At 29.5% G+C, this 12,251-nt stretch overlaps 1 protein-coding gene across 2 annotated transcripts; it reads left to right on the top strand.

Moving 5' to 3' along the window:
- The first annotated feature begins 9,357 nt into the window (after window positions 1-9,357).
- On the top strand, window positions 9,358-11,473 carry LOC141708162 (gibberellin 20 oxidase 1-like). Of its 2 annotated transcripts, none has more exons than XM_074511644.1 (3): window positions 9,358-10,034; window positions 10,136-10,460; window positions 11,069-11,473. In XM_074511644.1, the coding sequence occupies exons 1-3, from the start codon at window positions 9,475-9,477 to the stop codon at window positions 11,324-11,326; spliced, it is 1,143 nt and encodes a 380-aa protein (XP_074367745.1). In that variant the 5' UTR covers window positions 9,358-9,474; the 3' UTR covers window positions 11,327-11,473. The 2 variants fall into 2 exon arrangements, with proteins under 2 accessions (XP_074367745.1, XP_074367746.1); XM_074511645.1 differs by having other exon boundaries at window positions 9,359-10,034; window positions 10,139-10,460.
- The last annotated feature ends 778 nt before the right edge of the window (window positions 11,474-12,251 follow it).

The raw sequence follows: 12,251 nt of genomic DNA, 5'->3' as shown, positions 1-12,251 counted from the left end.
ACAAAATTAAAATGTAAATTACAAATTACCTTATTTAATAATTTTAATACATGAATATAAAATAAGAAAGAGAAAATTTAAAAATAAGTATAATGACTTCGAGATATAACTAATAAATATACATAATTAAATATAACTATAAATATACACAATTAAATTATATTATTAATCCGGGGCTAAAAAGCAAAACTATATATTTAGTTTGGTAAGTATCATTGTCTCAAGTTAAAAAAAAAAAAATATATATATATATAAATATTATATAATTTTTTATAAAAATATTCAAATATATTATTTGATTAGATTTAAACACACTACATCTTCAAACAAATTAAACAAAAAACAAAATCTAAAAAAAGGCTTAACTTCAGATAATACCTATACAAAAATTACGCAGCTCTAACAAGAAATAAATAAGTTAGATGGATATGAAGAAGGCTAATGTCCTTTCAGCTTGCAGATATATGGTGTAAATAAGAAGTTTCTACTAATGTGCGAAACAGCAACCATAAGTTAGAAATGAATATTTAGCAGATACAAGTCGAATGAACCGATACCCAAACAGACACAATAATTAATCAAAATTATAATCCAAAACCAAGTGAAGTGAGAATCATTGATGATAGTACTAACTATCAAATAATAATAATGCTAACCACACATTTCAAATGAGTTAAATTTTCGAAACGGCAATATGAATATTTATAGTGCATCATACTTTTTAAAATAAAAATTCTAAATTTTGGTGGACTACCATATTTTTTGAAATAAAAAAATTCAAAATTCTGCAAAATTTAAGTACAAAGACTTTAAATTTTTCCCGGCACCCTATACATTTAGTTCGCCATCAAATTTATCACCCCTAGTTTGTCTTGTACTCTCGTGTAAGTTGCAACTACAAGAAGTTTGAAATCGTCGGTGCGATAAGCATCTGAATCTAATGAAAAAGTTAAAAATATGAAGGGTGGCTTTGTAATGGAGATTAGTGAAGTGCCAAAAACTGGATAGCACTTAACAGTACTAAATTTCATAGAAAGACCAGACAGACTGGTGTCAACTCGCTGGTCATGTAGGATCAATTTCTTTCAATCAATTGTCCGTGTATATAATGGAATGTTAATCCCGTTTTATAGCTTCAACGGGATGAAAAGATCCACTCTACAATACCACGCCTTTGTCTGGTGTAGGACACCAACATGTTTTAACTAGCAATTCCAACACCATCCGTGCGGGTTTGTCTAATTATTATTACTTTATGATGTGTTTTTGCATTACAATTTTTTTTGTCGAGTATTGATTAGAATCAAGTTGATGGAACTCGATTTATTAATATTGGGTTTAATTGTTACACTTAGGGTTGTCAGTTGATCAAATTTGAATTGGATCGTTCTTGATTTATATTCGTATCTATTCAATCTTATCTGATTCCAATCAGACCATATCAGGATTTTTTTAGAACATGATCTAAAATTATTAGTAGTCTTTAAAGCATTGTGAAAATAATTAGAATGAATATAATTTATAAAAACCTTCACAAAATGTAATGTTTTGAATACCACAGTGTTGTTCACTTCGTCTTAGAGGCCAGAGCAGAATAAACGGCATTCTAGTTTGACTAGGGGTGAGCATTCGGTTCGGTTAACCGAATACCGAACCGAAATAACCGAAATAATTCTCCGAACCGAAATAATTCGGTTTTTAATTCGGTTCTGATTTTTTATGTTATTCGATATTTCGGTTTTTTCGGTTTTCTTACCGAAATACCCGAATTACAGAAATATAATAAAAATATATATATAAATATATACATAAATATATTTATTTATATATTACTTATTTTTACCTAGCTCCTTTCTTTTTTTTCACTTGAATTATCAATTCTCCGTTCCCAACTTCACTTTTCCTCTCTTTTTATTTGTTATATTTAATTGTTATTTGCCTAATTTAGATTTTAATGTATTTAGTTTTCATGATCTTCAATTTAGTTGCTAAAATAAAAAAATAAATTAACTAATTAGAAGTACTTTTATTGTAATCAAGACACCACACCATAATATTTAGGTGCATGAAAGTGGAGCTAAGAGTATAAGTTAACTGTTGTACGATCATTAATCTTTGTTGTAATTTATTAAATATTTTATTATTAAAAATTTTAAAAAAAATTCCTAATTCGGTTTTTTAATTCGGTTTTCGGTTTTAACTGAAATAATTATTTCTGTTCGATAAATAATCGAAATTATTTCGGTTCACTATTCGGTTCTGATTTTTACCCTTATTCGGTATTCGGTAACCGAATTATATTTCGGTTCGGTAACCGAATTATATTTCGGTTCGGTTACCGAATAACCGAACACTCAGCCCTAAGTTTGACGCATCACGGAAGTGTATCAAAACAAGTGCTAATTTTTATAAAGACTCTTACATGAAAAATTATTTAAAACACCTTAAATTTACAAGGAAAACCTTGAATTCACCAGAAAGATAAGAAAAAAATTCTTAAAATTTAATTTTAATAAAAGATTGTTAATATATTACATCATAAGATTAGTTATATAGATATATAAAACCCTAAAAAAATAAAAAATAAATCCTAATTAAAAATAAATAATAAATAAATGTAGTGTAATCATACAACTTTGAACATGAGCATGCGATGTCTTCCATCTGACCACCAAAAAGTTATTATGGTTTTTTTAACTTCTAGCATAGTTATGCAATCCAACGTTGTGTCATCATATATATTAAAAAGCGTGACCATACAGTTGTCAACTTAATTATACATTTGTTATTCTCACACTTATCACACCCTTAATATATTCCGAAAATCCTCCAACATCATAGTTATATGTTCATAATTCAACTAGATGAAGTGTCTACAACTTACTACATTACACGAAGATAAGCTCGATACTAAAGATTGAGTAACATTGTCATAGACGCTGGTACTGAGGCCTTACGCTAATTTTTATTTTTAATATATATTATATTAATTATATATATTATATTGTATTGTATCACATATTATATTACATTATACAGAGTGATAATTCATGGAAGGGTCTCTTATATAGAGGACCATAGAGAATAATTATTTAAAAATATAAAATACATAATTTATTTCATTTTTTATCATATATAGTTAAACATTTTAAATTATCAAATTAAAAACGAAGTTGCACAATTTTTTTTATTTAAAAATTTATTAAAATTTGATGAAATAGTTTAAAGTGGTTCTGTAGTAGAATCACAGTAAAATTACTCGTATCCAAATTATTTCACAATAGAATCAAATTTAAAATCATTTTTTTTTCAAATTTCAATTGTTAACTTTTTTGGAATTTTTGCATATATATCCCAGTTGCAGAAAAATTTACAAAAATACGGATCAACCTCATATGCAACCCCATATGCAACCATTTCAAACTCACATGCAACCTGCGTCCGTATGTTTGCAAATATTTTCATAAAAAGTGGTATTTTTGGTAAATTCCCAACTTTTTATTATATTTAAATATAATTATTATTCTACATTAGCAACAAATTTGATAAAATTTTATAATAGAATTTAGGTTTATCTACGGTTCTCTATATAAGAGGGTTCTTTCTTAAAAAAATGGCATATTTTATATATGTAAAGTCGGATCAGATTATTAACGGATCGGATCGTATCCAATCCATATCCTATACTTATTCGACCGGACTTTTTCCGGATCGAATTTTTTTCGAATCGGAGTTATTTTTTAGTAATCCATATTCGTTTCGTTAGTATTTGGATTGGATCGAAACGGACCGGATATCCGATCCATTGACAGCCCTAAAATTTTGATATTTTCAAATAGAATCTGAACTTTAAAGATTTACTAACTCAGCCCTTACATTAAATTCATTTTCCATCATATAAGAATAATTTACAATACTATTGTACTTTGAAAATTAATAAAAATAAAAATAATCATATATTAACATAAATCACGTGTTATGAATGAGCCTTTTTTATAGGAGTATATATCTTATTGTTTTAATTTTTTACTATAAATCCCAATATTATTTGAACAAAATTTTAAATTTTATTCCTTTTATATTAAGATATGATAATGTTGTTGCCATTGGTAATGGGTTACAGATACTTTAATTTTTTTTTTATTAATTTCAATATTTAGTTTTATTTTTATTTAATTTATTTTCAATCATTTAAAATACTAAAAAAATCATCCAGATTTCTTACATTACATGAAAAACGGTGATTTCCTACCATGCGTTTGGTGGGAAATAGCCACTATTTGATAGTAAAAAGGTCAATTCCTATCAAGCGCTCGGTGGAAATTGCTCAGGTCGAAAATGCTACTTATTAGGAATTGATGTTTATTTTTCAAATGATCTCACTTGCCAAGTGACTACCCATGTGACATGCCACATGACATGCCACATGACGAGCCACATGATGAGCCACGTATGTCACCTGCCATGTCATCTTCCACGTCACAAACATGGACCCCAGCTGTTGAATTGGTATGTGGGACCAATCTACGTGGCGTGCCACGTGTCCTGCCATGTGGCAGTTAAACTAGTCAAGGTCTTTTTCCTACTATAATTGACAGGTTTTGATTGAGTATGTCCTATCAGAATTGGTAAGTTTTGATTAAGAAATGATAGGTTTTAAGCCATAAACCATGAAAACAGATATTTCTTGCCAACCATTTCCTACCACCATTTTGCTTTAATGCGGTAGGAAATAACTTGAATTTGGTAGAAAACGTTGGACCATTTAGCTTAAAAAAAAATTTCATTGATATAAGGGTAGAAAAAATTACACATAAATTAATATCTAAATCATAAGTATACAACAATAACCAAAATTGAAAAATTCATCATAAGCCACAATCCTAGCATATCACAATTATAATATAAAAAGTTCAATTTATATATTCATAACAATTTTTTAATATTAAAATAATAATTTATTACAACAATTAATAGATATTTTACAAGTTTAGACTAATCATCTTCAAGTTCTAATCATCGTTAAATGCTTTACCTTCATTATTTGTGATTTTCTTCATTTTCGTCATTATTTTTCCATTTTCTTGGTCTCAAGTGAATAAAATCTACATGAGAAAAGTAAATAAATGTTAGTAGTTAATAACACACATGAACAATTGATACATATAGTATAAAATAAAGAATTAATTACATAAAATACATAACCAATCCAGATTAAAAATATGTTAAGAACATTGGAATGCACACATATATTAGAGACTGTTAAAATAAAAAAGATGAAGATATTTGCCAAAAGAGAAAAAGAAGATAAATGAATTGTGATGTAAAATTTTGGTAGAGGAAAAAAATGAAAGTGAAAAGAAAAGAGAAAGATAGAAGGTTACATATTTAGGTCGGCCATTTCTTATCAATATTTGTAAGTTATAGGTTCGGGCGCAATTCTTAAATTTTTGGGTTTGATTTTGACTCTATATTTGAAATTTTTATTTTTGGTTTTAGCTCATATTTTAAAATTTTTGGTTTTGGCTCCATATTTGAAATTTTCGTAAACCTAAGTTTCATTTCCTATCAATGTTGATAAGTTTTGAGTTAAGCGAATTTTTAAAATTTTTGATTTTTGCTCCATGCTTGAAAATTTTAGTTTTAGCTCCATGTTTGAAATATTCGTGAAACTAAGGTTTATTTCCTACTAGTATCGGTAGGTAATAGGGTTTAATGATTTTTTTGAATTTTTAGTGTGAGTGCAATTATTTAAAATTAATTTAAATATAATATTCAGTGTATGGTCTTTTCCTACCACATTGGGCCATTTTCCTACCAATTTTGGTAGGATATACCTCCTTAGGAAAAGGATAAACAACGTTTTTGCATATTTCCCACTAATACTAGTAGAAATTAAACGTTTTTTATAAATTTATTATAAAATTATAATAACTTAATTTCAAAAAATCCAATATTCCACTTACATATACAAAATTAATATATATAATCATCCGTACAGTTGAATTATTGAAAAAATTGAAATGTGTAACCCAAAACAATCCATAAACTCTTAGTATGAAACTTAATCTAAACTTCGTACAATGTCGATGTTTCATTTTTCTAACGATTTTACTCAGTTTCCTTTTACTAAATGATATTTCACTTATTAAGTTTTAATTTATCGAGAAGTTCTTATACTTATTTTTTTCGTAATAAATATAATTTATATAAATAAAATTAAAACACGAGAATGTAAATAATGATAAACTAATTTATACCAAACACTATTAAAATGAATAGATATTTAGAGTTTGATCAAGTAATAAACGAATTTGTTAAAAAAAATAATATCTAAGTATTATTTTCGGTGTGTGTCATTTTCCTTCTACGGGCTCTTTTCCTACCAATTATGGTAGGATGTATACCATATGAAAAGGACAAACAATTTTCTTGGGCATTTTCAATATTGGCGGGAATTGAATGTTTTTTTTATAGATTTATTATATAAAAATAGAGCTTAATTTCATAAAATTCAATATTTTTACTTTTATATACAAAATCAATATACCTAACCATAAATTCTTACAGTTGGATTATTAAAAAAGAATTAAAAAAAATTAAAATGTGTAACCCTAAACAATCACTAAACTATGAGTATAAAATCTAATTCAAATTCGAACAAAGTAACTTTCATTTTTTTAAACGACTTATATTATTTATATTTTTCTCTTAGTTCCCTTTAACTATAAAATGATATATTACTTTCAAAATTATAATTTATCGAAACGTTTTTATATTTTTCATTTTTGTTCGTAATAAATATAATTTATCTAAATAAATTAGAAACGCGAGAATGTAAGTATAATCAACTTAATTTTTAAGTTTCACTATTAAAATGAATAGATTTTTATGTGTTTAGAGTTTGATAAACAAAAATGTCACAAACATTCAACAAAAAATTAAAAAAATTAATTACTATTTTCACTGTATGGCGTTTTCCCCTCTTGAGATGTATTTACTACCAAATCTGGTATAATATACCCGATTAAGAAAAGGACGAACAATTTTTTTAGACCTTTTTTTACCAATTATAGCAGGAATTGAATTATTTTTATATATTTATTATAAAATATAAGAGATGTATTTTTTAAAAAAATCTCATATTTTACTTACATACAACAAATGAATAAAACTAATCATCTGTGCGATTGGATTATTAAAAAAATAAAATAAAATGTATAATACTAAACAAAACAACCCCCGGTATAAAATGACATTTCACTATTAACGTTATAATTTATCGATCTATTTCTATTTTTTTATTGTTTTCATAATAAATAAAATTAATCTAAATAAATTATAAACACGAGAATGTAAGTATAATCAACTATTTTTTAAAATTTCACTATTAAAATGAATAAATCTTTACTTAATTAGAGTTTGATCAACAAAAATATTACAAACAATCCACAAAAAAACAAGAAAAAGAACATTTTTCTTTGTTATTTTTCATTTCCTACCAATATTGGTAGAAAATGAGCCTAAATTATTAATAATTTCTCTTAATTCGAAAAAATGATATTTATTTTGATTAATATGTGAACTGCTGATGTGGAGTGCAGGATCATATTAATATAAATTTTTTTATCAATTCCCACAAATATTGGTCGATTTTAATATAAAATATCTGGTCGGAAATTGAGTCCATTTTTATATTAAAAATGTGATGGATGATGATGTGGATGTTGAGTCCATTTTTATATTAAATTTCGGTCAAAACCAATCAATATTGGTAGAAATTGAGTTTTCTACCCAACTGGTATATTTTAGTACTTGCGTATAAAATTTGGACCGGAAACAATTTTTAACAGAATTCGAGTTGGTAAAAAATGGTGAAAACAATTCCAACCAAATTTTATACTGTGATTTGTTTGGTATAAATACCTTTTTTCTTGTAGTGTTACATGCCCATGACGTATTGGATGATTAATTTTGTGATGTAAAAAAATGATTAATTTTGTATAAGTGATTATCGATAATCCTTCATAAATTCATAATTTGAATGAAATTCAATTAACTTTTAACAAAATGTCCACAAGATGTCGAACACCATAATTGCTAATTAAGGCCATGCAAAACCAAAAACAATACTACTTTGAGTCCAACCATACATGTCTAATAAAGACCTAATCAAGTGACCCGGCTTGCATCTCCGATCCCGACCCTCTAACTACCGTAGTAGGTTTGTATGGCCCTATTTGCGCATTGTCTCTTCTCCTATATGCACGTAATGTTGCTCAGGCCCGCGTCTTTTCACTGATAATATTCAGGAAAAATATCAAGTTGATCATTTATTTTGTTAAAAAATATCAAGTATATCGTAACTTTCCGTTTTAACTCATTTTGATCATGAATTTGTATCAAATAAATTATCTTTCAATGACTGTAGATTTTACGGGATTCTCGTAGATTCAGTACATCACACGACCAACTTTTGTGTTCATTGTAAGCTCGTTACGAATCTCTTTGCACAATTAAGGACGAACAACCCACCCGGAGTAACTCAACTAATTTAGACCGACATTTTAGAGGTTTATCATATCAAGATTTTGATTCGATTCGAGGTGGATACACAGATTGAGGTCACAGCATTGAGTTGATGTGCTAGCTTTCTCCAGGATTAATAATAGTGCACGTAAACTAATCCCAATAGCCGGTTATGTTAACTATATGATCCTATTTGAGCCTTACTCTAACACCTTAAAATTTTTGATGAGCTGGTTACTAAACATGTTATGAAAAAATCAAAAACGAACAATTAACGTTATTATATCAGCAAAGACCTTGATTTGTTGTATACAAATCATTTTACAACAAAGGGGGTGACAAATACAAAGTAAGCGAACAAATGAAAAACGAGTGTCCCATATTCGAAGCAAAGATATGATGCAGAAGAATTCCGTAACAAACAATATTAGCAAATTATTCTTTTTCATAAATAAAACATGTGGATTTTAATGAGTTTAATCATGAGTTACATTGCTAGTTGCTTGGACATGTAGAAACTAACTAGTTTATCTAACTTATGCTTGACAACTGACTCGGATAGTTTTAGAAACACTAAAATAATGGTCTCCCTTATAAAGGAAACGACAAAGGGCTCCCATCGAAGATTTGTTTCCTAGCAACACTAAATTGAAAATAAGAAAAAGAAAAAAAAAAGACAATGACTGTTGAAACATGGATTAATTTGTCTGCCGATGAAGCCCCATACTGTAATTATGGACCCCATAGGCCCTGTTTTGCAAATAATCTGTTAGTTTAAACCTGTTTGTGCTACACTTAATACCACTATATATACCGTTACAAGGAGCTTTGCTAAGTAGAGAAAACATATTACCAACTTTAAGCATTCCAATCTCTAATCTCCATTTCCCCTACAGCCATCTTAAAATTCTTTATCTCAACGAACAACAAACACTTTGGAATGCAATGACTACAAACCTTATGAAACAAAATATACCAGCAGCAGCAGAAGCATCGACCATGTCTCGTAAATCCGACAACGACGAGGCATTAGTTTTCGATGCCTCGGTGCTTCAGAATGAAAAAAACATACCTAAAGAGTTCATATGGCCGGACCATGAAAAGCCATGTGCCAATCCTCCGCAGCTTCAAGTGCCTCTCATTGATTTACAGGACTTCTTTTCTGAAGATCCTACTTCTATCAAAAAAGTGTCCGACCTAGTTGGCCAGGCATGCAGGGAGCATGGATTTTTCCTGGTAGTTAATCATGGTGTTGATAACAACCTCATATCAGATGCTCACAGATATATGGACTTGTTTTTCGACCTCCCTCTTTCCGAAAAGCACAAGGCTCAGAGAAAATTAGGTGAACATTGTGGCTATGCTAGTAGCTTCACCGGAAGATTTTCCTCCAAGTTACCATGGAAAGAAACACTTACTTTTCAGTACTCAGCTAAGGAGAACTCATCAACTATAGTACAAGACTATATCACAAAAACCATGGGTGAAAATTTTGCCGAGCTCGGGTAAGTAGATACTTGGCTTCGTACTTCATTTCTAAAATTTCAGATACATATTTTTCGTAATAACAATAATTTCTAACTGTGGACATGGTATCTTACATAAGCAGGATGATATATCAAGAATACAGCAATGCAATGAGCAAACTATCTCTTGGGATCATGGAGCTGTTAGGGATCAGCCTCGGAGTAGGCCGTGGACATTTCAAGGAATTTTTCGAAGAAAATGAATCAATAATGAGGCTAAATTACTACCCGCCATGTCAAAAACCAGAGCTCACTTTAGGAACAGGGCCTCATTGCGATCCGACGTCACTAACCATTCTTCACCAGGACACTGTTGGTGGCCTGGAAGTGTTTGTGGACAACCAATGGCAGTCCATTCCCCCTAATCTCAATGCTTTTGTTGTTAACCTTGGCGACACATTCATGGTAACTACATGCAACTTCTAGCGTAAACCTTTTTTTTTATAACTAATTACACACGCATATAACAAGAGTCAAATTCTTGAGCTCTCGCAATGACACCGACCCTTTATTGGCAACTTCTAGTGTAAACTACTTCATATCACTCGATAACTTTCATCAACTTGTCACAATCACTCATCTATCGTTTTATCGAACAAGAACTACTTGATATTTTTGGTTGTTTGCTGAATAATCCGAACATATTATAATAATATAATTAAATATTAGCTACTACCCATTTAAGTAGGCGAAAGCAGCCGAGCATATTTAACATGTTATGTGTCTGTGTCCTAGCCAATTGTAACTTAAATATTAGATTGGCCTATTCTCTTTTTTCTTTTTTGGCCTTTTCTGTTTACAACAGTGTAAAATTGGTGTTTGATCGATATTCATTGTCTTCACTGCTGTCTTGGTTTCTATGTATTGTATTGAATAAAATTCAAAATTTTACTATTTAAATATGTTCTATTACTTCACATGCACATCGTGTACAAGAATAGATACAGTAGCAGATCAAATACATGCATGTTTGTTCGAAATTAATAATTGATCCAACAAAAACACTTTTGCAGGCTCTATCAAATGGAAGGTACAAAAGTTGCTTGCACAGAGCAGTGGTAAACAAGATGGCTCCTCGTAAATCACTGGCATTTTTTCTGTGCCCTGAGAAGGACAAACTGGTGAGACCACCTACAGACTTGGTGGACAACAAGTACCCTAGAATATATCCTGATTTTACATGGCCAACTCTGCTTGAATTCACACAGAAGCATTATAGAGCTGATATGAATACCCTTCAAGCTTTCTCTGCATGGTTGCCTTCTCACTGATCATCCCGATTCATCACTGTCAGGGTCCCCGTTCAAGTTCAGATAATTAGTCGTGATCGAGATTCGAGAAATAGTTATGCTGTAATCAATTTTTTGTAAATTAATTATCTCGGATTACAATCTAGAAACATAATAATAGTTTCATCATTGATTACTTGCTAGCTAGCTTCCGCACGCTTTGTTTTTTTCTCTTTTATTCTCTTTCTTTTCGGACCACAAGCACTCTTCCACGCATGTCAATAAATCGAACGCAAATCAGCGCAATCATTGACTGAACTATTCTAGACAAGTTGTAAACATGGGGGAGATGAACGAGAGTCTTTGAAACCAATAATTGTTGTTTTACGAGTAAAAAGAACACTGTCACTGCGCTATCAATGAATAAACGAAACAAGTAAAACATGGACATGAATGACCATCTAAACTACCGTTAATTATTGTCTTACGAGTGAAAAAAAACACTGTCACTAAGCTATTATCCACTAGGCTATCATTGAATAATTGAAACAAGTAAAACATGGATTTGTTTTTATGAAACGTGAATTCGGATAAACATAAAAAAAGAAAAGAAATTTCAAAATTTAATAATTAGATTGATTAAAGGTCACATCTTCCACTAAACCACTATATAAACTTTAGTTTACGTTGAACTTGTAGGATCTACTATGAGCTTCTGGTGTAGGGTTAGAAGGCGCATCACATAAATCCAAACATAGGGCAAAAAAACAGTGGCCCACCTCCATTGAATCATTCAAGAAATGTATATAAAATCCATTGATGATTGACGGACCTTTCTTTGTATCGGATTCTTCTGTTGCATATGTTTTGTTTTTATTCCTGGTTTAACTTTTTATACACGTTCCTCACTTAGTTAAAAAAGTTTGGCCCATTCAAAATTATTTAAACAAATGTACATGTAAGTTTA

This window comes from Apium graveolens, chromosome 2 (assembly GCF_009905375.1).
Source record: "Apium graveolens cultivar Ventura chromosome 2, ASM990537v1, whole genome shotgun sequence".
NCBI classification, from domain to species: Eukaryota; Viridiplantae; Streptophyta; class Magnoliopsida; order Apiales; family Apiaceae; genus Apium; species Apium graveolens.
This window is presented reverse-complemented; position numbering and strand designations above follow the sequence as displayed.